A 27,662-nucleotide genomic window follows, 5' to 3' on the forward strand; every position below is an offset into this window, starting at 1 on the left:
AAATATTATTTTCTTTTTTAATGTGTTTTAAAATGTAATTTATTCTTGTGATTGCAGCATCATTACTCCAGTCTTCAGTGTCAAATGATCCTTCAGAAATCGTTCTATGATGCTGATTTGGTGCTCAAGAAATATTACTTATAAATGTTGAAAACTGTTGTGCTGCTTAAAATTTTTGTGGAAACTGTTACCTTTTTTTTAGGACCATTTATTTGAAATAGAAATCTTTGGAACATAAATGTCTGTACTGTATCCTCTCTGAATGAAACGCTTCTTTCCAAAGGAAAAACAAATCTTACTGACCCCAGATGTTTAAGTGGTAGTGTATATTTTACTTGGTACAAATATATTATTAATGCAAATAAAAAATAGTTCAGGTTATAAAAAGATTTTTAGAATTAGACATTTTAGAGTCAAAGGCGTATATATATAGCTTGAACATAAACTGTGTTGTTATCTCCCAGAGACTGGCCTCAGATGATGAAAGGATCTTTCACGGGTGAGATGTGAGTGATCTGATGCCTCCAGTGTTTATGGGTAAGATCCAGTGATTTTCAGAACTAGGTCACGGGTCTTTTAAAGAGTGCTGTTGAAATCTTAAGTAGGTTTCTAGTGTCAGATATTTTCAGTCATCCCCCCTCACGTTCCTCCAGTTTTCCATCTGAAGGCAGTGGCAGCTTAAAGCTTGAAGGGGTAAATTTTTTTTCTTGCTGTTTGAATTAGAGATCGAGTTCTCAGTCAAGAAACCTTAGCAGGTACAAACCATGTAGCAAGGCAGTATATTGCTTAATAACATACCTGCTCTCATTAAACCACAGGAGAAAACAGTGTGTCTATGGATTATGAATTATTAAATGTCCTTGTGGGACAGTGAAGGTACCGAGTCATGAATAATTGATGAAATGCAGCACAGGGTTTATTGATGGAATCTCATTGGCCAGCCAGGACTTGGGGGCGGAGCATGACTACAATCTGTTACAGATTACGAACAATCTAATTGTATTTATTTCACATGATTAAACAAGTGCATCTTTTCTGTCCAGATTTGAATACTCCATGTGTGCAGATGAGTTTTTAAAATGAGAATTCTAGATCATAGGTCCACATTTTTAAGCAGTACTCCTTTAGTAACACCCATGACGTGCTGTATCCAACGATAATAGTTACCAACCTGTGTGTACACACCGTACTTCCCTTTCTTGGCACATTCTTCTCCCCAACTGACAATGCCTGTGAGGAACCACGTGTTGTGGTAGCGCATGGCATGAGGTCCTCCGCTGTCCCCCTGACACGCGTCTTTAGGAGAATTTGAGTATCCAGCACAGAACATGAAGTATGTGACTCGGTCACTGCTGCTTTCCTTACACACTGTTCTGGCTACATAAGGCAACTCAACCTTCTGTAGGGTCATTGCACTTCGGCCTTGAAAGCGCAGACGGCCCCAGCCGCTGACAGTAGCAAGAGATCCAGACTGCAGCAGTGAGTTGGAGAAGAGCATGGGTCCCAGGCAGATGGGACATACAGTTGGGGTAAACCGGATGGGGTTGCGCAGCTGCAACAAGGCAATGTCATGATTGTAGAGGCTTACTTTGGAGTCATAACGGGGATGTGAGATGAAACGGGTGACGTTCAGATTCTGTTCTGTGCCTTCAGTCTTGGAGACATCATGCTCCCCTGTGAAGCATAGTTGTTTAGTTTAGTAATATTATTAATAACTGGTCTTGGATTTGTAAAAATTTCAGGAAAAAAAAAATATCTGAAGATTATTTATAAAAAATAAAAAATGTTTTACCTGAGATGCAATGTTGCATATAAGATAATGTTTTTTTTAAAGAATTATTTTATGCTCGCCAAGGCTATATTTATTTGATACAGTAAAACCACTACTATTGTGAAATATTATTACAATTTAAAATAATTAAATTAAAATAAGTTTTCTATTAGAATGTATTTTAAGATGTAATATTCCTGTAATGGCAAAGCTGAATTTTCAGCATCATTACTGCAGTCTTCAGTGTCTCATGATCCTTTAGAAATCATGCTATTATAGTCCAGGATTGCCAACTTTTAATTTCAGCTTGGAGTGAGATTTTTTTTTTTCTCAAACTTGACTCAATATTAATTAATCTGTATATACTGTAAAAATAAAGGCAAATACAAATCTTTTGTTGAATCCAGTCAAATGTCTTTTTTTAGCACCATTTTAAATGGTTTAAATTCAGTATTTGCTTGCATTCGTTGTGTGTAATTATGCAAGTATTCTTAAAAAAGGATTTAGGCCCAAGTTACTAACTTTTTAAATTTCTCATTAATTTTGTCTAAATATTATTTCAAATGAAGAGCTTAAAAAATTAAGCAAGTATGACCTGCAATATTCTAGATATGCTATATTTAGTAAAGAGCCATGTACCTAGTGGGTAAGCATGGCATTACAAATGAAAATGATTTTTTTTTTTCCTGACCACAAAATGACTTATTTGCATCTTTGCATTGGAATTTAAAACTTTTTTTCTTTTTTTTTCTGTTTTAACCTTAAATACTAGAAAAAATATTTTAAGTCATTAATGGACAATGATTATTGCACAAATAGTATTTAGTACCAAAAGAGCTCCTCAAAATATTAAATATTACTAAACTAAAATATACAACACTTATTTAACTGAAAAAAAAAAGTTAAGCTGTATGGTTACATTATAAGCAATACATGAAAACCATATTAATGTTGCCTCTCCATCACTCTCCAGAATAGCATGATCATCGACATAATAATCAATGCATAATATGCTGTAATGCTTACCAAAAATTGCTGCAAATAATACCTGTATAAGCTGTCGTCTATCCTACTTAAACCCATTCAAATGTATTGTTAACGAACCACATTACCGAGAGCCCAATCCGGTGAGAAAAAACCCTTCCACAACTCCGATATCAAAACAACACTCAACACATTTTACTTGTGGCTCTGGCTTTAACTGAAGTGCTACATTTGGCGACTTACGCCACATTAAGTGCGCCAAAACGGTATTTATTGTTAGAAAGATGATACTTTGACGTGAGATTTACATGAGCAGCGTGAGTAAGAGCCTGGGAGCGTGCGTCTCACTGCAAATGCGTGAGAGTTGCCAACCCTGTTATAGTCTATTGATTTGGTGTTCCGCAAATATATCTTCTTATTAACAATTTTAAAACAGTTGTGCAGCAACTACTTTTGTGGAAACCTAACATCGCGAGCTGGGACTCGAACTCGAGACGCCCGATGAGCAACAGCCCAATTTTTTAAATATTTTATAGGCTAAATTTAAATATTGGCGCCATACAGTAATTTAATTTGATCAGTATTTCCTCGGCTGTTGTTCTGGTCTTACCAACTCTGACGTAGAAGGATCCATTCTGTTGCCCTACCAGACAGTGGGCAGCAGTAATGACCCATAACTGGCTTAGAATGGAGCCTCCACAGAATACCTGCTGTGTTGAGCGCGCCACCAGCGCCACCTAGAGATCAGCAGTCAACTGGGATAAATTACATGATTTTGGGTGCATAGACAGATTGCGTTGTAGGGTAGATGTGCCCGTAACTCACTAATTTACTCATAGATGATTTTATCAAAGGCATTTTTGATTGCTATAGCACATAATATTTATAGTCTTTACCTGCCAAGGGATTTCTCCAGGTAAAGCTGGATTGCCACCAACAATACGGCTTTTCGGGGCACTTAAAGTTGGTACAGGAGTCATCAAGTACTCATCAAATGCCCATTCAGGGAGTTTAACATGAGATGGGGCGATTTTCTCTTTTTTCTGTTTAGAATTTGAAGGGGTTGTCAAGTTGTCCGGTTTGGGAGTGCTGGATGTGGATTTGATGGTCTTACTGGAAGATTGTGCAGAGTTCGTTGGACCGCTGGCCAAAGTTCTCACAGCTGTTTTAGTGACTTTGCCACATGGAAACTTAACTAGTGACACATAAAAAAAATAATTAAAAAAAAAAAAAATTAAATAAGTTGTTGTTAAATGTTTTGCATTAAAATTTGCTTGCAGTGCCTTTCTTAAAACAAAACAAAAAAAAAACACTAGTACTTTAAGACCGAAAGTAGCTCTTTCAGATTTTTCAATCAGGGCTTTAGGAATCTAAGAAGTAATTAAATCACCTATAGGTTCACATGTGAATCCATCTTCTTTGAGTCTGTAACTGGATGCACACCGACATCCTGTCGCATTCGACTCCATCACAACACAGAAATGCTCACAGCCTCCATTATCAACTTCACACATTTTGGCAGTTACTAAGAAACAGCACAAAGCATCTTTTTAATAATTCTAGCTAAATATGGTGCACTGTGTGTTTGAGGTAAGAGAGATCTTGTCTAACCTATTTCACAGTTTTTGCCAACATAGCCCGGTAGACAGTTACAGGTGTATGTGCCCATCTGGTCCTCACATGTGCCTCGGTTTTGACAGGGTGATGATTTACACTGGTCCCCATCTAACAGACAGGATCATTTATTAACAACTGGTAAAAAAAAAAAAAAAAAAAAATATAGAAATAATGTGCTTTATTCAAATTCTGGAAGGAACAGAGGACAGGGATTCAAATACAGTTTAAATTATTTTAATAATTCGTCTAATTAAACGTTACCCAAATGCATTTTCTTTCCTGAATTCTGAGTTTAAGAATATAATGGTGTCCAGTTCAAATATCATTTAATTTATTGGTCCAATAGCTACCTAAACATACATCATAAGAATGTTTTTAACCTTAACCTGTAATTTCTGGCCAAAATACGAGTCCTCTATCCATAATGATGCTTCCTCCTAGTGAAAACATCCATCCCATGTAGTCCTCTCACATCAAAATCCATCAACATATTTGTTTAGAACTGTTTTCGCTTGTAAACTGTGCTTAATCTGTGCATTTTTCTCTGTTGATTCAGGCAAGACAGAAAGAATCAGGAAAGAAACCAATATTATGGATAGAGCACTTTCAATTTTGCTGGAAACAACAGTTTTGATGATCAATATGCTAATTACAAACACGCAGCTTTTTGCTTCAAGGATGGATTTGAGTAATTTGGATTACTTGTGGATTATTTTGATGTTTCATCAGCTATTTGGACTCTCATTCTGACGGCACCCATTCACTGCAGAGGATCCATTGGTTAGCAAGTGATGTAGCCTAATGCTAAATTTCCCAAAAAATCTCTTCCAATGAAGAAACAAACTCATCTGCATCTTGGATGGACTTGGGGTGAGGACATTTTAAGCAAATTTTCATTTTTGGGGTGAACTGTTCCTTTAACATATAGAGATGTTCTCCTGTTTGCCCTTGGTAAATATGACGGTCAATGATTAAACACACTTACCAACATAACTTGCCCAGAACTCCATCTGAAAAACAGACCAAAAGAGCACATTTGCTGTATTACACAATGCATGACAGCTGACGAACCACATCTTGTCTACTCACTGTCTTTTCATCATTTTCAAAGGCTTCTCTGGCCTCCTCCAGGACACATTTCTCCTCCATACACTCCCTCTCTACATTCCCCTTCAGAAACTCCTCAAATAGTCCTGTGTTTGCTCGCTTGGGTCTCCTCAAAATGCTGTCAGCTTTCTCCCCGTCTAGGAACACTGATTCTGGGGCTGTTACAGAGTTTGAGAGTTTATATTCTTTACTGGAGGGGAATTACTGAAAGCATACACGTGAATATGATTGTGAACCCCCAGAAAGTCAGAATGCAAAAGCCAAGTGTGCCTGTTATGTTCTCTGTCGGCTCTAAGAAGACTGATTTATAAGAGGTAAATGGATTTGTATATCTTACCTGCAAATGTCTGCAGCAGAATATATGGGAATAGAACAAGAATGAATGAAGCCATATCAATCCAAATTCGGTTCTTTATTATTCTACAGTAAGCTGACAAATAAACTGAGCCAACGCTCCAAAGTACACCTGTCTACTACACTTCCACACGAACGACTGGCACAGGATATTCTGTTTGACTGAGAGAAAGAAAAATAGAACAAAATGTATTCAAATAGAAAGCAGTTATTTTATCGAGTAAAAATATTTCACAATATTACTGCTTTGTTTGGATCAAATAAATGCAGGCTTGGTGAGCAGAAGAAAAAAGAAAAAAAACTTAAAAATCTTACTATTTAAAAACTTTTGACTCGTAGTGTATTTCAATTTGTAGTACCTATAATATTGCATGTAATATTTTCCCCACACAATATAAATGTATTTATATACATAGCCTTCCTATTTTAGAAAGATTGCTCACTGCAAACCGATCTTCTTGTTCGAGAGTCCTTGGCATCAAAAAGTTTCAAAATTATTTCTCCACTAGATGGTGCTGCTCTTTCAATAAATAGATCAATAGCGTAACCGTTAGTTTCCCCCTCTTCAGTCAGTTTAACATGCATTGGTTTCCTCTTTCACTGTTAGAGAAAAGAGATGACATTAGATAGAATGCGAAGAAATATGCAATACTTCATAAAGAAAGAAAGCATTATCATGTATATTCTCCACAGATGGGCCCTGTATTGAGGACTGTGCGGGGCTGGATCAGCATGTTGGAGAACAGCCCAGTCTACGCTTCAGTTCCGCTCTAAGTGCTCTCGATTTCTTCTCTTCCCTTGGGAATCTGTTATCTTCTCAGATGGAGCTTTCTGGGCTTTTCGTTTTTCATCCAGCCATTACGGGGCTGAATTATTCATTTCTAAGTAATTAACACTGGCCATCAATCCCACTGTATGAGTGCCAATCAATCTGTAACTGAGAATTAGTTTTCATTGCTGCGATGGGCTTTGGCTCACAGCCTCCCAAGCAGCAATCAACAGACTGTTATTGCAGCTATGAGTAAAACGACTAGGCCTACATCACTCAAAACTTTTTTTTTTTATAGCTGCACTTAATGCTTGGAAAACTTTTACCCCCAGTTAGCTTTGAATTCACAGCCATTTTTAAAATCAACACCATCAGTCACCATCAAGCTAAGTCTCTGAAGGCACAGCTATATTTAGACAAATCCAGACAACACTAACAAAAATTATAAAGGCATTACTATGTTTAAAATGCCTTGACGTTCTAGAATAATCGTTTATTACTGGTCCATTGCGCTATCCCGTCATCCGTGGTAAAGTTGTACATCAGTGTAAATTACCTCAGATGACTTCACTATTTGTATTATGCTAATTTTGTTGCAAACTTTGTCTTGTTGCTAGTTCGTTTTCGACTTTATATTGGACTATTTTTCCCCACAGACTCTATAAAATAGTATACAAGTAAGAGTATAAAATAATTCCAACTCAAATAAATATTTAACCTGCGTATTTTGGGAAAAACTAAAAATGTGTTCTAACGTTCCCATTAAGTTATAGAAACATAAACACTGAAAATGTCAATTTTTTCATGTTTTAAAATGTGTGGGGGTTTTTTTGTTGTTGTTTTTTTTCCTTGGTTATAGGAATGTTAAAAGGAAATATTTTATTTTATAATTTCACAAACATTATGGCAATATTACTTTTGAATGTTTTCTTAATGTTCTGAAACAGGTCCAAATAAATATATATTTTAGAAAATATATAAATATAAATAAATAAATATTTTAGAAGAAAAGCATTAAATTTACTGTAATGTTTTTGTGCTGACATTTTGAAAATCTTATCAAGGACCTGATCACTTTAAACAAATGTTCTATCAACATTAATAGAACATAAGCTAAAATTCTGAAAATGTTTTTTGTTCGCTTGGTGTGTTCTCCGAATCAAGTCCTGATCACAATTCTTTTCCGCTAACCTTATTTTTCCCCCCTGAGAATTTTAGGGCCTGTCTCAATACATAGTTTCAGTCTTTGCACTTGTCCACTTATATACTTGCATGACAAATTTCCTGTATTTGACTCAAGTTTTCAAGCATTCATAAAGACCTCAAAGTGTGTATTGCAAGTAAAGTTTTTACAGAGCTTTATTTGCGCATTTTGATTTTCAAAACTTTAACATAAACATCTAAATGCCTGTACAGTAGTCCCTAGAGTAGATTTAGTGTACATTAATGGCCCTGAGCTTTGGTATTTTTCTGACCTGGCAGAGTCTTGCTCACTGTCATGGTATACATGCACAGGCCAGTACTGCAGGTGTGGGGATTGGGACATGTCCTTTGTTCCAATGAACCAGTTAAAAAAAATGAAAAGAATCGCCAGATCTTGTTCGCCATCATGCAATAACGCCATTAATGTTATGCTGTCATCTTGGCGGATATCACTCTGTCACAGTTTATTTTGTGATAATGACATTTTAACTTACTGAGAGAATACACTATCATTTGGAAAAATGCTGTTTCTCTCATCATGTTCTGAGATGACATATACTTTGACTTCACTGGGCTGAACTACATTGAGCTTTGGCCTGATACACAACAGGTGCTGAGACTCTGTAATGTTGTGATAGCAGGGCAGGTTGGTGTGGTTATGTGGTGCATGTGGGAACTGAAGCTGATTTATAACACAGCACCATTGATTTCAGCAGCGATGTGCGTCTGTCTGCCTGTCCTGTGCTGCTGGGAATTGGTGCCATCTCCAATTAGATTAGAGGCTACTGTGAAAGATCAGCCCACTCCAGTAGATAATAAAAATGTGACGCCTTGTTCAGTGTGATCGATTATGGAGAGCATCCTTACACTGGGGAGGTAAGCAGATCGCAGAGGTTCCAGCCTTGTGAACTCTGCACAGGACCCATGTAGCTCATTAGAGTCCCTGAGCCATTTGTGCAAACTTATTTTTGGACTCAAGAAGCACCTGACAGGGTGTAGCATAATGTGCAGACAGAAGGGATGAAGAGAGAGAGAGATGAGGCGCTTTGATTGTTGCAGTGTTAATTGTATCAGGAAATGATAACAGGTACAAGACTACACTGTTCTTACAGATGCTTCATGTTCCCCTGATCCACACTATGCTATATAAAGAAATAGTTTTATAATTTACTCACCCTCATGTTGATTCAAACCTTTCGAATTTTCTTTCTGCTGTCAAAAACGAGTTATTAGGTACAATGTTCCTGCTGCTCAGTCCATATAACTCTATGCACTATATTCTTAGTCTACCTCATGTACTTACTAATAGCATTACTGTATATATGCCCATGTAGTATCCAGTACACAGAATAAGTGTATTTGTATATTGAAGGTTTTTTTTTTAGATATTACGATTAATAAAAGCACTAACTGAGGTTGAGTTTCACATGAATTTCTTCCTTTAGTGAGAATGAGGACGAAGATGCAGGCCAGACTGCAGATATATAGCACTGAACATCACAGCGAACAGAGAAACATCATACCAACAAGAAACGTCACAGAGAAGACTGAGAAAGGTTGTAATTACTTCACTTTGCTTTGTACGTTTTTAGAAGAAAAAGAGGAAAAATAAACTTTGCACCATCTCAGACGAATGCAGACAGCCTAAGAATAGCAAGCTGTCTGAGAACAACCTTCACATCACACAGGCACCACAATCTCTGCCTCTGTTTCTGCGGTTCCAGGGATTAGCCGTGACTCACCATGTTAGTCCTTACTGTTTTTCTCCTCCTCTGAGAGCGCAGTACGGACATCAGTCACTCCTCACCGTGTGTTTACCCTGCTGCTGCTCCTGCGGGAACATGGGAGTGTGTGTGGGTGTGTTTTCAATCACGGTGGCATAATGAACCAAAGCTATTATTTATGCAAATTACATAGCATTTTATTGAAGAACCACTTTCAGAACTTTTAGGTCATGCGCTGGGGCTTTAAGTCTTGATTCCTGCTTCTGAAGTGACCCTCTTACCACCATAATGTTAATTAAAAATGAATTAAACAATGGAGAATAAATGAAATAATACTGTTGTTATTTTAGTAACATTTATATTCTATTATAGTTTTCATTAATGTTTTAATGAACTTTAGTTTTAGAAATTTAGTGAGTTCAAACCTGCCCTAAGAAACCTGCCATAAGAAATATTAAACCACTTCTACCCTGTAGTCTTTAACCAGAGAATCAGCTGCTACATAATATGTAACATTATGGTACAGTAGCACTGGTTAGTTATCATAAAAAAGTGAACAAAATAAAAAAAAGAGTATTATTAAGATGTTAAGTGTGTTTAATCAGTTTGGACCACGACTAATGAACGTGTGCCTAATCTCTCTCATGCTAGACATGGAAGTATCCATTTATTTCCTAAAGGTGAGTATAGGGGCATTTGCTGCTGCTGGCTCTAAAATCTGTGTCCCTTTCCACCACTGAATCACACGGAGCACTCCCGACTCCCTTCCTGGGGGCGCAGTTATAAATGGAACGACTGCAGGCTTGAAGGATCTGCCCATGCCCGAGTCTCCTGGACGTGGCCATTGACATTAATCTGGTATTTGTTGGAGTGCACCTCTGTTAATTAGCACAGTCATTCTGTGAGTCTGAAAGGGTAATGTTTCACACCCACGGCCCCTGTGCGCCACTCCAGCTCGGCCCAATCTAAGCAGCTGACATTTAAACAATCTGCTTGATATTTAGTAAGAGGATGAAAAGAAATAGCTACTTTATGTGTGCTCAAAACTGTAAACACATTTCTTTGGAATCTCTCTCTCCATCTACAGGCAAGCAGTGCTTCAACTTACTGGATGGGTTTTAACTGAGGAGGTGTGTAGATGTCCAGTGCTGAGTCTGACACCAAGTCTGACTGTAAGTGAAGATATGAAAACCCCACTGATTGAGAAGTGATTTTGTGGCCATCGTGTGGATGATCAACAATTCAGATTGAAAATGAACTGCTACTGTAAGTTAAAGCCTGTCACTGAAGTGGTTATATATGTAACATTTAGATACTGATATGTAAACATTAAGTACTAATATGTACCTTCAGAGTTATATGCCAACTTAAGGGGAAATAAGGTACAAAGGTATATGCTACCCTTTGAAAGGATGCTGTGTCAGTGACAGCTTTTGTACCTTGTTCTGAGAGTAACTGTTTTGGTAACTTCAGCATTCCAGTTCTTATATGTTAGAAATGTACTTTTAAAGGCCAATTCACACTCTACTGGCAGACGCAGACAAACATATTCATCAGGTTTTGTTGGTTCAGTGTGTTACTCCCATCGAAGTCTGTTGGTGTTGATCAGTGCGTATTTTCACTGATTGAATATGTTGAATTAGCATTTGTCAGGTCTCGTAATGTCTGAGAAGAGACATACTGTAATCTGGTGACCGTATGCGTTAGTCTGCGTCTGTTGGGTGCAGTATAAATTGGCTGTTTTGAATAGATGTACCTGTTTGTCAAAGCAGAAGACCACTAGTTTAAACCAGGTACATTTACACACCCCAATTAATGGATATAAATCTTGAACTATTGCTTATACTTACATTTACAGATCATTTAAAGTGCAGTGACTACAAAGATAGTCCCCTGAAGCACAGTAGCATGGAGTAAGATGTATGGTCCAAGGAATAATAACAAGAAGGTTGGAAAAGTATTTTATTAATTTCTCCAGTTCATTTGTCGACACTGTCTAAATAAAAAAACTTAAAAAAAAAAAGCTCCAACCAAGTCCAGTATCATTGCCATTACACTACCATTATCCCACCACCCCAATCAGTAGTTGGTGATTACAGTGGAAGTGTAGATGCCTAGAAACCTTGTCAGTGCTCCCATGTAATTCTGTGATGGCCCAATTCACAAGTTTCCAAACATTTTTAAATGCAGGACTGCAGATTATATTCTTATCAAAATATGTGTAAAATCTCCTCCAGCTAAGCTGTTAACATTTTTAGAATGTTCTCAGACCACCGGGATTCATCAAATGCCAAAACGAAACAATCACAAATATTTTGTTCATTCATTTTCATGAAGAAAAGTTCACATTGTGCCTAACTAAATATCACAACACTTCCAGACTCTTTTTTCCCCCTCTAGTCTAGTGTTTTTTTTCCCTGACCTCTGCAACTCTGATGTTTGGATTAGTCTTCTGGGGATCAGTCAGGACAGAGCTCCTCAGCTCTGAACACTCTAGGACAGTGCTACAATAAAGCCTAATGTTTACCCATGGAATGTTAAACAGAACTCTGCTCAAGGCTCTTCAGCAGAGATGGAGGAGTACAGAGGAAGAGACAAGTGGGAGATAAAGAAAGGTAGGAAGTCATGCCAGGGGATATTTCTCGTGTCAAATTCAGGTTAAATCAATGGCTTTCCGCCTTGGACCTTTTTTGTTATTTCTTATTTCTAAAATTCTTATATGAATCACCCCCTTTTTTGGATTACAGAATGTAAATGGTACCAATGAGTGAGATTGATCTAAAACTACAGCAGATTTTCAGTGCTTATCAGACCACATTAACAATCTTGGAGTCAAAACCTAATTTAAACCTGGAAATAAACAGGAAGCTTGAACTATTTCTAGGTCACTAATCACATAAGTAAATTTGGGACATTTATCATGTGACTCATTGTACAGACAGATATTCTTGCTTCCAGTGAATCTCTGTGCTTGGATCATCCAGTCATACTGGACAACATGATCATCAGGTTTGACAAAAGTTCATGCAGCTGGAGTGCTGCTGTCAAACTAAAGTTTACAGTTTAAGACTAATGTAACTTCACTTGTAAGCACAAAATACAAGATACTTCTCTTTTCAATATAAATAAGACTTTATTGGATAAATATAAGACATAAACTAATCTAACACATAAACACACACACTCATACATTCACACAAGTTGCAGAAAGAGAAAAAGTGAGGAAAGAATGAGTTTAAGAGAGTGAAAATGTGAAATCCCAAGTTTATAGCAATACAGGTGCATCTCAATAACTTTGAATGTCTTGGAAAAGTTAATTTCTTTTAGTAATTCAACTCAAAAAACTTGTGTATTAAATAAAGTCAGTGCACACAGACTTAAGTAGTTTAAGTCTTTGGTTCTTTTAATTGTGATGATTTTGGCTCACATTTAACAAAAACCCACCAATTCAACAAATCAGAATACTTCATAAGACCAAAAAAAAAATAAAAAAAAAAAAATTTTAGTGCATTGTTGGCCTTCTGGAAAGTACAGTATGTTAATTTACTGTACATGTACTCAATACTTGGTAGGGGCTCCTTTTGCTTTAATTACTGCCTCAATTCAGCGTGGCATGGAGGTGATCAGTTTGTGGCACTGCTGAGGTGGTATGGAAGCCCAGGTTTCTTTGACAGTGACCTTCAGCTCATCTGCATCAATTAACCTCTTCTATCACATTCTCCACCCCACAACAAAACTCTAGTACCCTATGTGGTTCAGGTCTGGTGAGTTTGCTGGCCAGTCAAGCACACCAACACCATGGTCATTTAACCAACTTTTGGTGCTTTTGGCAGTGTGGGCCGGTGCCAAATCCTGCTGGAGTGACATCTTGGGCATCGGCTGAAGGTTGGTGCGGAGTTGTGTACAGTTGAAGTTATGAGGTGGGCTTTGCGGCAAAACTTAGAATATAAAACTCTCAATGGAAAGAAAAGAAACTAAAGTAAAAGAAAAAAAAGAAGATTGTGGAGAGTAGATGGCATATCTCTTCATGGTTTTTAGAGGAGCAGCTGGCATGCAGGCCAGGGAGCGCTCAAAGAACGCAAAAACTTAAAGGCAAAAAGCAGTGGCAAAAGCAATGGCAGTTGCAGAAGACCCAAAATTTGTTGGTGTCCTGAGTTTTTAAACTCGGCTGTTGGACACATTCTCTTAGCTCGGGGTGTTGCTGTGTTTCTCATCCCAATACATAAACCAACATGTTATCTTAATAAAATTCTGTGCTGTTTCAAGCTATATTCTCATTAATGATCATAGACGTTGTGGTAAATGTGCATACATCATGGTTTGATGATTGATCGCACTCGCTGACTGCCAGAAAGGAGTAGTTCTCCAAAGGTTTGTGAGAGATGACAATTTGGGTAGAAAATTCAACCATAAACCCAATGGGGTCAATTGTGCCAATTTTAGATGGAGGAGATGACAGAATTGTGGTGTCAGGTCAAAGCTTTTGACCTCAATTCTAACAGTTGGCTGACCCCATTGGGACCTGTCATTGCTAGCATATGTGCTCTATACAGCAGTGAAAGAGGAAGTGCTGATGGAGCACAGAGAGTGGAAATTAGAAATATCCTCTCTTAGGTATTCAATAAATTCCTTTGTAGGTGGTATAGGGAATTATTTATACTGCAAAGTCAGCCATATGACCCTCAGTTGTGTATGCTCTCTGTTGTCTCATATGATGTCATACTCTAGTAGCAGAATACTTATCATAACAGGAAATTAATTACTCCCTAATCAGCCTTGCCCAGAGCACTGGACATATCAATATTTACAAAATAAATCTTCTAACTAAAACCTCAGTAAAACAGTGGTCCATAAATCACTTGCTCTTTATTTCCTAAAACACTTTTCTCCCTGTCCCAGAAAATTATTTTAGGCACAATCCCAAAAGGTCCTGAAAATGGCATATTTTCTCATCCATCATTTGGTCTGTAAAAAGTTTTCTATTTGATCGACCACCTTGACAGGCTTGTTGGTTTGAGATCATGGATTTATTTAAAGCAGTAAACTTATAAATACCCATATTAAATAAGACGATAAGAAGTGTGTGTATGACGTCTTTGATAAAAATAAAAACTTCTATAAATGTTACCCTTGTGTTCTACAAAGTCACTTTGAAGTGTGTGCCTCCTCACAAAGCAAGTTAGAGAAAATCATCATGACTGTGTCCTGGCTCTGTAAGTAAAGCTGCCATTAATGTCAACCCATAACTGAGTGTTCACAGCTGAGCCTTTCTTCATGAACATTCAGATAATTGTTGCCCACATAATACTATCGTTCCAACCATTCATCGGTAAAAGCATTTCAAGGACACCTCTGGAAATCAACACCCCTGACTTAGCACTGTGAAATAATTCATAGTCTTGAATCTTAACTACTGTTATTTTACAGAGGTTGATTGAGTGATGACTGAGTGGCACAATGAACACTGTGGGAGAGTCACATCGAAGCTAAAATCAGGTAAACATTTAATGTTACCTATTTTGACTTGATCTTGTGACCTACTGGGAGAATTTTGATTGGCTGAAATTAGGATTGAGTTTGTTATTGCTGCTATTGGGAAATTTGGTAGAGGGCACGACTGAAAACATACTGTAGGAAACTCAGACTTCCATAAATCTACCTTATATGAGAAGAAACTGTTTTTAGTAACAATTTTAAATTTGAACACTCGTAAGTAAATATTATATAAAGTATGGTGAGTCTGCAATTTTATGTGTGTCATCTTATTTACCATCATTAAATTGATCATGTATAGTATACACTCTGCTCTCTGGAGAATCAGTCATTAAAAAAGCGATATTAGTCAACCACTAATCAATACAGCCCTAACAAATAATTTTAATTAAATATAACAACAAACCAAGGTTACATAAGTGATCTGTTGATTTAGTGCATGATGTTCTATATGATCACAGTAGAAATTCAAAATGATGAAGTGGAACATATAAATTAAAATGTTTTGACACCGTTTTGGTAATATTACTGGACTTGTAAATTTCTCATAACTGACAGCAAGTTCCAGAATAGTGAGATCATTTTTCAGGTGGACGTTTTCATCATGTCATCCAGCTGGTGACCCCATTCTTTATTGATCAGTAGCACACTGACCTTCATGACCTTTTGTATCCGATAGGACATGGCAAATATTGATTCCATGTGGAAAGCTATACCTCTCTTTAATGGTTTCAGACCCTGCACAGAAATGTCTTATGCGTCTCTCTGTTCTCATGAATATAAATGTGAGGCCATTAATCTACGCTAAAGTCCTGTCTTGCTACAGTGTACATGAAAAATACTGTACGCATGTCACTATTGTACAGTACACACATCATGTGGATCTTGACAAGATAAGGAGCTGCCAAAACAATATAGTGTTCACCTCAACCAGACATCCACCAATTTTCCAAACTGTATATTAAAGATTTAAAGATTCAAAGATTTGCTTTTCTGAGTAGTAAAAAAAATTTAGTTCTTCAGTACATAAAAACCGGGCTTTTATTGTTCCATATTGTTTAAAAAAGGCACACTGTGTTCAGCCTTAATGCTAGTGGTACTAGCAGCGAGGACGATGACAGACTTGAAGGGAAATAATTACAATGTGAGAACAAGAGACTTCCAGTATAATTCAAGCATTTAGCTCCAATTAAACCCATATATGCCAACATTGTCGTCCACCATAAATCACTGTTTTTTTTTAAAATGTTTAAACAAGCATTAACTGTTAACTGAAATCTAGTGTAGACTCGAACTTCACAATTCCCTTCGATTGGGAGTCCGACTCTCCGTACACCCAATGTTAGGCCACGGATCTCTCCCTTAATTAAACCGAGAGCTTTTTGTTTGTTAACTGAAATACACTGAAAAAATATCTTTAAACAAGCATTAACTGTTAACTGAAATCTAGTGTAGAGAGAGCTTTTTGTTTGGGCTCTGGATGACTCTGACAAACTCTGTGTATGTTAACAAGATGTTTGAGCATCAACAGAGAAACAGTGAAGGGCAAAGGGAGGTTAGAATAGCCTACAGCTCCCTCATGCTGGGATGTGTGTTCTTGCCTGACAAACTACAACCCCAGAAGATACACTGTGCTCAGATTAACCATTTTAACCCGCACTTCTTGGATGACCTCTTTCCTTGCCTGCCATCTTCTTAAATTCTCCAAGGTGACTTTGTAGATTGCAACCTCAAAATGCCATCATTATTTGTGGAGGCAAACTCCCTTCTGCTGGAACTCCACCTGCTGAAAATGATATCTACTTAGCTCCCTCCAGTAAAAATTACCATTTTTTAGGATTTATTTCCAAACTGAAAAGGGAAGAGAAGTTTTAAGAAATGATTAAAGATTTTGTGGGAGGTCAGAATATTGCAATAATCTTCCAAAACCCTTGTTTATTGTATAATTTGGTTCCTTACAAAACTTAAGGAAGTCTGGTCAATGAAACTTTTAAAGGCGACCAACTGTCCCTAAAAATAACAAGTATGGATCCTTAAACCATTGCCTTCTGTTTCCTTCCACTCAGTGCTGCAAAAGAGTACAATCCGTCAGGTGATAAACAAGGAGTCCGACGTCGCTTTACTGTCAACTCCAAATTAGCAGCGAAAACATTTATTTCAAAGGGAAACATTTGTGGTTCAAAAGGTGTTATAAGCGGACAAAGTGTTTAGAATACGTGGAGAATTTAAGCGTGGTTGTGTTACCTAGAGTGGAAGACCGAACGAGGGCAATTCATCAGTCTTCTGCCTCTCTTCATCGAATAAACGGGTAAGTTAAAATATCTTTTAAACCGCGTCGGGACTACATTTAAGGCAATGCATAATCATATTCGCCTTGATATTATTTAGTTTGGTGACTCCGGACCGTAACAAGATGCGTTTTCACGGGATCGTATGCATACTTCAAAAAAGTGTCCTAAATCATTTTTATTGCGTGTTAGATAGCCACACGGAATCATATTTTCACATTCAAATATTACAAGTATTCTTATGTAATGTTTTTAATTAACTTCAACATCTGAATGTTTCTCGAAATATTGTGCAGATATCAAACTACATGTTTTCGCACATTAGAAGGTAAACTCGAGCTTCATTAGCTTCATTATAGTATCCCTTTGTGAATATTGTTAGGACAAGACTGTGCATTGTCCACTCAGGGGACTTTATTAATGAAGTCTGCAAAAATCCCATGCGCGTCAGGGTATTTTGGGCGGATAGCCTAGACAGAGCTACTTTAATGTTTCATAACTGTGGATTCAGAAGGAATTTAGTCATTATGGGTGCCACTTATACAAAAACTATCCGGAGGTTCAACCGGGGGGCGGAGGTGGAGGCGGGGGCGCTTCAAACAGATGCCTCTAGTGGCTATAATTGGTACCACATGGAGAGAAAAAAAGCACAGTTTGTAAGTCTACACACTAGAAAATAATGTGGAAGATAGACCGAGGAAGACACGCAAACTTATTTTCACACCATACTTTGAGAGCTTTTTCAGTAGCCCACAGCATCTCTCTCTCATGCATTTTGACTTCTCAAGCTCATCCTTGTTCTTTACCTGTACAAAACCACTTTTATAATGAAAAAGTAATTTTATCTACTTTTTGGGGTTTAAACATTTCAGGTTCGTATGTATATATAACTATTAAGGAAGTTAATGGCCAATTTCAGGACTGTTTAGAGTGATTTGTTATTAACTTGAGTTTTTTTCCAGCGTGATAAATTTCGAGAAAAATATGGTGCTTAAATGTGCAATTTTAAAAATTATTTTCAGCAGCACAAAGTTTTAGATTACATTTTATAGAATGATAACAGCCACTCAGGGTATGCTTTTTGGAAGGCCATATAGTCTACTACTTTAAGAGCCTCCAGTCTTTCGTTTTGACCTCCATGGGGGTTCGAGCTTTAATTAGGGCAATCAATAGGCCTATATGAAATGCGCATTGGAATTCGGGGACTGTTGGAATTTTTTAGCATCGATAGAATCAAAAATAGTGGCCTAGCGTAGCCTATTTTTCTTGAAAATATCTTATGTATGTCTTATAAATTAAACCTTATTATGGACAGCAGTGGTTTTATTTCCTCTACATGCGATCTAGACCGCTATTTTGACTGACAATATCTGTTGCTCACACTAGCATGGCGTGTTTTACATCAGACTCAGTTTCTGCAAACGCTGGCAACAGGCTAGTACATTTGTCAATATCTCTGTTACAGTAGCTATCAAAAGGTGGTTCCTCGGGTTTTATCAGCGCTCGCGTCGAATGTGTCACAGCTGACGTCGACTGACACTCGGTGGAAGCCCCTCTTCTTCCCTCGCGCTTTTTGTTCTCCGGTTTGCTTCATTCGAGAGGGTTCGTCTTATTTTCACCACCTCGAGCTTCATGCGGGAGCCGTTTGTCTACATCAATGTGCATTAATGTAGGAGACACCGTGGAAGAGATAAGGTGAGATAACCTTGTTGATAACAAAGAGCACTACGTGAAGGTCTGCGCTTGATTGTGACATTGGCGGACTTGTCACTACCACGCGCTTTGTAAACTCGACTTCTGTAGTCTGTATGTTTAATGCATTGACGGCTGTTGATAAATGTCGAAAGAAGGTACGAGAACCAACACTTTCTCTCTGATGTATATAAAAAAACATGCACTTTTGTTTATTTACAATGCGTTTCTTGCAGAGCTCTTATCTCATCACCTGGCACCTTTGGTTTGGATTTGCCAAGGATTTCCTAAAGCGACAGTGGGTATACTCGACTGAAGGATTTCGGGTTTTAATCTAAATCGGGATCTATACATCCAAATTGGGATCTATGAGCGGAAAAGTGGCTAAGCCTAAAGAAGAAAAGGATGCTTCAAAGGGTAAGAAGAGTCTTGAAACCTCACAGGTTTAAAGCGACCGTGATCTCATTCATCTTCCACTCGTTGCATTGTCGCTCAATTGTGAAAACATAAAAGAAGTATGGAAATTGGCAAATATAAATGTAAAACGTTTATGAGATTAATACATAATGATAAGAAGCTCTGCTGAATAACAAAAAACTGCCACCTGATAAAAACCGAAATCGGCACAAATTTCATTCAGTCTGTTCTGCAGAGATGAATTATTGGGCTGTCGCTTTAACGTAACCTGCAATAAAACCAATGAATATTCCATTAAAATCCCCCTTTTTTCCCCTTCCTTGCACATTAAGGTAGGTCTGAGTAACTGTTCAAATATTTATCACATTTGTAACGATCTGCACTGTGTGATGACGCTTTATCGTTTGTTTGGGAAGCTACTGCGCAAATGACCCATTGCGTAAAACTGAGCTTCTGCATGTCTCTGAAACAGCGCGCTTCAGCGGGATGTAAACTGGCCAACCATTGCCTTCGAGACAAAGGGGCTACAGGGTTGCCAAAGAAACCTCCGCGCGATTAATTGATGTGCATGCTGTCTCCTGAAGGGTTTTCATTTCAGTTTACAACGACATGAATATGCTGTGCTCCTTTGTTCCGACTGATGAAATCCCACAGTGTAGTATAGCCTGATTACCTCTAAATTAAACCTGCCACTGTATATTACCAATATTGTTGACAAACGGACAAATTCCCTTTGTTCTTCTTTTGTATAAATGAATAATTAATTTGTTTTTGCATACAAGTGACTTCTAATAGACATTTTTATAGTTTACCATACAAAAGAAAATTTAGAGTGACTTGGATTCTTTTAGAGAATCGGTTCTCTTTGATTAATTTAATTAATTGATTTAAAGTTAATTTAATTTTCCCATAGACTCACTAATATAAAGGCAGTGCTGATCAGAAATCAATATGAGTGATTGCTTTATTTTATTTTGAAAAAAATTTTGTTCATAAATATTGTTCATTTAGTAAAAAAAAAAAAAAAAAAAAAAAAAACCTTGTTATTGAGGGTTTAGTGTTTGTGGTAAATGTACAGCAGACTTGAATACCGGCAGGAGTTCATTTTTCTTTATGTTTTAGGCAGCACTTTGTCAAAGCATTGTATGTGACTCATTTACTCAGCATGCTGGATTTCATCTGATTTGTTTGAAATATTATATTATGAAACACACTGCAGTGCCTGCTTCTACATCATTAAATCTTTCAGGATTCCATTAACTTTGGTATTCTCACCATCCCATGTTAGTTACTCTGGATTTCACTGAAAAAAATTTGGAGTAGGGTTTACTTGAAAAAAGGCTACTCAGAAAAGGCTAGTTAATTTGCAAAAATTTGCCTAAACATAATTATTAGTACCTTTAAATATACATTTTTAAGTTAAGTTTACTTGGTAATTCCCAGTAAATTTTATTGAAGTAATGCTACTGTAAAAAATGTGATGTTACAGTTTATAACAGTAATTCACTGCATGTGTGAAAGTTTAGGCTTTCTGTTCTCTGTATAAGCATGAGCAGTGCTGTCATTGAGCTCATCTGTGTTTTCATAGAAACTATGCTAAGTCATTCACACTTTGTGTGCTTAGTAGCTCACTGTTAAAAGTGGATTTGTGCAGTTTTTTGCATAAAGGTTTATCTCTGCTTGATCTAACCAGGTTTTGGTGTAGCCCAATGATGTTAAGTTGATTCAGTCATATTAAATAATAATCTTGACTTTTAGATATTTCTCATTAAGTTACAGAAATACTATCACAGTTTTTATAGCATTATATTGGCATAGCTATTAGAAAAAATGACTAATTGTAGCAACAGCGAGCAAGCTTTTAACACATTGGAGCCATGCTGATTAAGACGCAAGTTTGAATCTGTCCTGAAATTCACACAAATCACATCCCTCTTCTCTCTCTCTAATAATTTCCAGTTTATTATCAGTATCTCTCTTATAAAACAGGCAAAACACAAACTTAAGAATACAAGCTATATTTTCGAAACATTGACTGTGTTATGAATTTCCAGTTGAACGAGTCTTATTTACGTATTGATAAATACCAGTCCACCATTGCACTGCAATTTAGGCCAGTGGCTCTGAATGCCCAAGGGCACATGACTACAGCACAGGCTAATTAGCTGGAGGATGAATGCCACAGGCTCTGGACTGGCTGAGCAGGGCTTGCGAGTCTTTCATATTTTCTTGCAGATGAATTCATCTCCAGGCCAGATGCAGTGCCAGATCAATAGGCATCCCAAGCATAATTTAGAGAGGCTTCATTAATCACAAAGCAGCAGAAGGTTTTTTTGTGCCCTGCTCTGACACCTGCTCTAATCTTCTTGGCATAGCAGCACCCCGACTGCTGCAGCATCCAAATCCACTGATGCTGTGACTGAAAGTGAAAAAAAAATGCTGTCTTGATCTGGACCCAAGTAAATTAAATAGCTGAATATGACTTGTGGATAAAGGGATGTTTTGTACAGTGCCATGTTTCAGCTCTGTAGGTTAAACCGTGCCAGTAACATAAAAGAGAAGAGTTTGAACTTGTTGTTTGGATGTTGCCAACTGCATTTCACACACAAAGTGAGGGGAAATGGATACTTTGACATAAATAAAAGGCAAAAGTACTTTCCTTATGTTCCTAAATTAATATTACTTTAGTTATATAAGTATTACAGTATTACATAAGCAGTTTTACAGGAACAAAAGTGCTGTTGATCTGAGTATCAATATGATATTTAGTAAAAAAATAAAAAATATGATATCTACCGTTCATAAGTTTGGGGTCTGGAGGATTTTTAAATGTTTTTGAAAGTCTCTTATGCTCACCTAGGCTACATTTACAGTAATATTGTGAAATATTATTACAATTGAAAAAAGTTATTTTATATTAGAATATATTTTAAAATGTAATTTACTCCTGTGATGCCAAAGCTGAACTTTTAGCTACCATTACATCAGTCACACAATCCTTCAGAAACAAGCCTAATACTAAATTTCCAAGATTTGGTGCTTTTTCGGGATTATTTGAATAGAATGTTCAAAAGAAAGAAGGTTATTTGAAATGGATATCATTTGTAACATTATAAATGTTATTATTGTCGCTTTTGATCAGTTTAATATATCTTAGCTGAATAAAACTATTAATTTCTTTGCAAAAAAAAAAGCCATCAACAAAAGTAGTTCTCTTCGACATGTATACTCTTGTTTGGAACACTAATTGCACAAACTCGCTATTATTACGAAATTACCCAGTGCTGTTATATTAAGTAAAATGTAGTTTAGTAAGAAACTGCTGTACAATGCTCTTCCAGAATCGTATTCATCTTTAAAGGGTCAGATGCTTGTATAGTAAGTGGTTTGTAAAGGCTGCGTAAGGACAGTGTGATTCAGGACAGTGCTACCGCTTCCTCAGCGCTGACAGAAATCTCAGCATGCAGCCCTAGAGCAAGACTCCATCTGCATTAGAGAGCTGTCACTCTACATCGCCGCCTTGCTCTCTGAAATGTTTGGGAATGTCGCGGGCCTGTCTCTATAGCTGTTCCCTCCACCTCGTCAATGACGGCTGGGCTGGTGAAAGCAGCACGATTAGCGCTCTCTGATTGGCTGGCCCTTTCTTGCTTTAGCCTGATCTCCAGCTCCTAACAAAACCCTGGTGCTTGTCATAACAGCAGCTTTAAAAACATGCCTGAAAAGAAAGAGCAAAATAATGCAAATCTTGTTTTTGTTTGTTGTGGAGCACAGTCATTAAATTTCAAGTGCCTCTCCTCGATTTGGCAATTTGCCTGAACGTGGCGTAATAGTTACCTGTTGTTTTTTTTTAGTCCTAGTGGAATAAATATTCATGCTGGAATTAATATTCAAGCTTGGTTATGTCACCTTCAAACATAGAAGAGCACGAAGTAGCCAGGTGATTCATCTTAATTAAATGCTGTGACCTTAAAGTCTTCAAAGATCTGTGTTGAAGTCAGTGAAGCAGTAATTCAGAGAGCTCTGGAAGTGTCTGAAAGGAGTGGAGGTCTAAGCTAAGCTCGTAGTTCCTGTCCAATTTATAAATTATAGGTCACATTGCTCAGCTCAGAAGGTCACAACCACACAGTTTCCAGTCTCAGCCTCAGATGCCACATGGGCCTGATGCATATTGCTCACAAAGCTGGACAGTGTTTTTTTTATTATCTTATTTGGTCTTATCTGATTGGCTGATTATGTGCAACTTCTGGAAGTAAGTTTGCACAGGATTTTATCAGTCTGCCTTGTAAAATTTTGTGTTTTCAAGGATACAACGTTAAGCCCAATTAATATTACATCTTACCGATTGAAGTGTGGTATTGTGTATTTTAGGATAAATCTTTGCTAAATAACATTTAACACATTTTGTATTCATTTAAAAGTGATAGTGCACATTAGTGAACATCAGTATAAAATACATGGAAACATTAGGAAACAGTTATTTTGCATCTGCAGTTCCTACAAAATAAGATATTACTAGCAGGGTTGCCAGGTCTACAAACCAAAGTACCTCAAAATTAGCCTGATTGTGCTTTTTCAGCAGTTTTCCCTTCAGTCAGAAGTTCTCTCCATCAAAATAGCATTCTATGTTGCGGTAGAATGCTTTAACCTGCAGATTAAATAACAACCCGTTACCAATTCTGTGGGAAAACTGCAGATTTGGCAACACTGATTGCTAGTTACAGTTATAAATATACAGCATTGTGCAACGTAATACTTAAAGCTGATTACTGGTCAGGTTTGTCTTAAGCTACTGTTTAAGATGGATCTTAAAAATGTGATATGTAGAACATTCCATATCACAAGTGTTGGGCTGTTCCAATAGTCTAATATTTTTATCTAAACGTTTTCAGCCTGAATCTTTGATATCTTTGACTTTTTACTGTTAATTTGCCATTTGAATAATTTAGTCATTTTGTTATAATGTTATTACGTCAATGCTGAGGTCACAACGAAGTTCAATTATAAGAGGAAGAACAATTGATAAGAAAGAAATGGCAGAGAGGGAGAGCGAGTGACTCTAAATGGTCCATTGTGCTGGAGTTTTCATATTATGACTGATGACAGCAGTGGCCTAGTGATGGTTGTAATGGGATTTATGCAGCAATGCATTTATGGGGATTAAAACCCAATCAGTCTTTCAGTGTTGTACATGTAGGCCACTAACACATCCTCTAAATCTGGAATATTCATCATCTCTGCATTCTTCAGTGAGTTCCTCCGGTCCATTTTGTTATAACGAAGCCTTTAATGCTGAGGATATTCCTATCTGTAATAATATTTTCCTATCTGTATTCAGCGTGCTGTAAAGTACTTGGAGAACAGTATGTTGGTTATTATTTTCATAACCAGTCTTACTGATCTAGTTATCGGTGTTATTTGCTGGATTCTTTCATTACACTAATGGTTTGATTCATGGGACATAGTTTTTGTAGGTGTGGGATTATGTGGCAGTTCAGGATTTTGGATTACAGGTCTGAATGGAATTGTTTGAGATTTAGAAATGCATTTTCATGCCATTTGTTGATGTAAAGATAAGCTGCTCTGTTTGGTGACATTTATGGACAGAGGCACTGCTTATGTTGCTCTCCAGGTTTTGAAGTACAGTAGGGCAATTCACCATAATATCAAATTTTAGCATCAAGATTTATCTACAAACTGGTGTCAGTCTGTTCTTTTGTTAAATTTTTACCCTGTTTTGTATGCACAAACCAGAGATGGAAACGGAAGTCTGAGACTCTGACTCCAGTTGAATTTAAAACAATAGTTACTCACCCTAATGTTGTTCCAAACCTGTTTGACTGACTTAAGGAGTTTCTTAAGTGTTTATTTGTCCATGCAATGGAAGTTAGTGGTCACTAAAATCATTACCAACATTCTTAAAAATATCTTTTGTGTTCCACAGAAGAAAGAACGTCATACACATTTGGAATGACATGAGGATGAGCAAATGATGACTGAATTTTTACATTTTTGGGTGTTTTTTAAAACATAATATAAGAAAAAAATGGTTATTTGTCTAGGTTTATATAGCTACAGTAACCTGTGGCATAGAAAACAAAGAGATTTGACTTGGGCTCGTCTGAAAAGAGTGTGAACATGTCTGAGACAAACTATGTAGACACACACTATGCAGACGCACACACAGTCCATGTGTCTATAGGTTTGCATTGAATTGCTTTGCCATGACTTTCACCTGTTTGACTCAGCAAATCAAAACCTTGTGACTGAAAAGGAGAATATTGTTTTTAGTTTGAAAACATATTTGAGTTCTTTGACATTAGACAGGCTTCAGCTGCTTGTAACAAGGTCACAGTACATTCATAACACATCTCAGATATGGGGGATTGAAACTTTCCTCAGACTCCTGGAGTTTAGTTGTACTATTGCTCTCCAGAGTAAGTATAAACCTCGCAGCTAAAGAAACACTACCAAGAGCATAATTACTGCGACGCTGTTTGCTGCGCAATGTCCAGTGATCCATGTCAGCTGCACTGACAAATATTTTGCCTCAGTCATGCATGACATTTCAAGTGTAGCGGCAGGAGTTCAGTTCAGAAACAATCACTGCACCTTGTTGATTTATGTACCTGTATCAATGACACCCTGAGCTGGCTGCTCCATCCTAGAGCCTGCTGTGGATATTGTGTTTTGTTTAATTACACTTCCCCTGGGGCCTGAATGCGGCATCGCTTAATGGGATTTAATTTTCTGCTGCAAAGCCAACACAAGACAAGTCGTTAGTCAATTAGCAGTCAAGTTTCTCACTTAGTGATTGACAAGTATTTTCATTGTTATCAGATTAAGAGAATGACCTTGTTTTGGTTCTCTCTGGTAAGAGGTAGGAATGGACGGCCAACTCTACAAGCTATTAATCGTGCTTGAAGTTTATTAAGTAGGGCTGCACAAAATAATACCAAAATCATGATACAGCTTTGTGTATCAAATCACAAAGATTGTAATTTAAATTAAATGTATGTGTTACATGTTTCCTAGTAAAACGTGACACTGTTCTTCAAACTTTGTGATTTAGTGTCTCTCAGTTCACAGTAAATACTGCTCCACATAAACTCCAAAACTTGTCATGAGAAGCTGTGGTTTTCTACCAAAATAAATACTTTATGGTTTAACGTTTGAAAATTGTAAGTAATTCCATAAATATTAGTATTATAAAATTAATTAATTTTTTCTTTTATTTTACAGTGAAATATTGCAATAATATTTATTTAGTTTTTATTTTTAACAACAACAAAACAATAATAATTATTAATAATATTGTTTTCTTCTCATTATTATTGTTAATAATTTTATTGTTAAAAAATTGATCATTATAAGTCATATAATCATTTATTATCATTATTATATAATCAAGTTATTAATAATCACATTTTTTTTTTTTTTGCACACCAAACCTTTATTTAATTCATATTTCAAACTGCAACCACAATTTTTATCAGAAAAATTGCAATTCTATTTTTTTCCCTAAAATGTGCAGCCCTAATAGCCAGTCAGCAGAAATATAGGACATTTTGGGTACACACCATATAGGGAAAGGGAAAAACCTGTAATGCCGTTTGTAAATCTGCTAAACCCAGTGTTGATGTGATGTACTGTAGGTGGCAAGAAGTCATTCTTGCATCAGGTGATTGGAATTCCTAAACTACCATCTCAGTCTTTCCCTGCTGTCAATTTCCATGGGCGTCTTAATGCCTGCTCTGCTATAGTTCAATAAAAAGGTTAATAATTAAACTCTATGCTTTAGATTGAAATTTCTATTGGTCGTTGGGGTCCAGCTGATTTTTTCCCCCTTCTTGATCATTGACAGTGTAAGGAATGGTGAAAGCATATAGTGCAAACCGAGATTACACAACTAATAATCAGGTGACCTGGGGTCTCGCACCTTTAAAGAACAGTTGTCCTTTCGCTACAATGTGAAGCCTGAGAAGATGTCACCCATCCAGTCTATTTAGTCCTGCTATTTAAGTATTTTGGTGAGATGGTTGTTAAAGCAAATAGCTGTGATTATGACTCTGTGTGTGCATATGTGTGTCACATGTTAATAGCCAGTTTCCTGGTAGACGCTCTTACTGTGCTCAGGGTTAGTCATTGGTCTGATCATGAACAAATTAAAGCTGGCCAAATTACAACAGGGGGGTAATAAAGCCTAACAAGGCTTTTGAGGATACACATTGCATTCTGGGTCAGTG

General features: G+C 37.0%; 2 protein-coding genes across 4 annotated transcripts in view; one reads left to right on the plus strand and one right to left on the minus strand.

Moving 5' to 3' along the window:
* Positions 1-891: 891 nt before the first annotated feature.
* Positions 892-5,986, minus strand: f9a (coagulation factor IXa). Its single transcript, XM_042738460.1, has 8 exons — positions 5,817-5,986; positions 5,462-5,637; positions 5,358-5,382; positions 4,367-4,480; positions 4,146-4,280; positions 3,652-3,950; positions 3,366-3,492; positions 892-1,674 (listed from the first exon to the last, which is right to left on the minus strand). The coding sequence occupies exons 1-8, from the start codon at positions 5,869-5,871 to the stop codon at positions 1,094-1,096; spliced, it is 1,512 nt and encodes a 503-aa protein (XP_042594394.1). The 5' UTR covers positions 5,872-5,986; the 3' UTR covers positions 892-1,093.
* Positions 5,987-18,689: 12,703 nt separating this feature from the next.
* The window catches only part of fgf13a (fibroblast growth factor 13a), a 115,347-nt gene continuing 106,374 nt past the window's right edge, over positions 18,690-27,662 (plus strand). The window contains exons 1-2 of one of the 3 annotated variants that reach the window (XM_042738461.1): positions 18,690-19,005; positions 19,239-19,419. In XM_042738461.1, coding sequence (XP_042594395.1) covers positions 19,371-19,419 — 49 coding nt within the window. In that variant the 5' untranslated portion in view covers positions 18,690-19,005; positions 19,239-19,370. The other 2 variants (XM_042738463.1, XM_042738462.1) reach the window with 2 other exon arrangements.

Source organism: Cyprinus carpio, chromosome B14, assembly GCF_018340385.1.
Source record: "Cyprinus carpio isolate SPL01 chromosome B14, ASM1834038v1, whole genome shotgun sequence".
Lineage (NCBI taxonomy): Eukaryota > Metazoa > Chordata > Actinopteri > Cypriniformes > Cyprinidae > Cyprinus > Cyprinus carpio.

Bases quoted from the DNA above. Each gene is read 5' to 3' on its own strand.
- f9a (XM_042738460.1), bottom strand. From the start codon at position 5,871: ATGGCTTCATTCATTCTTGTTCTATTCCCATATATTCTGCTGCAGACA. The intron at 5,638-5,816 runs GTAAGATATACA...ACTCTGTAACAG, and splicing joins TCTGCTGCAGACATTTGCAG to CCCCAGAATCAGTGTTCCTA. The intron at 5,383-5,461 runs GTGAGTAGACAA...TCTGTTTTTCAG, and splicing joins TTGAAAATGATGAAAAGACA to ATGGAGTTCTGGGCAAGTTA.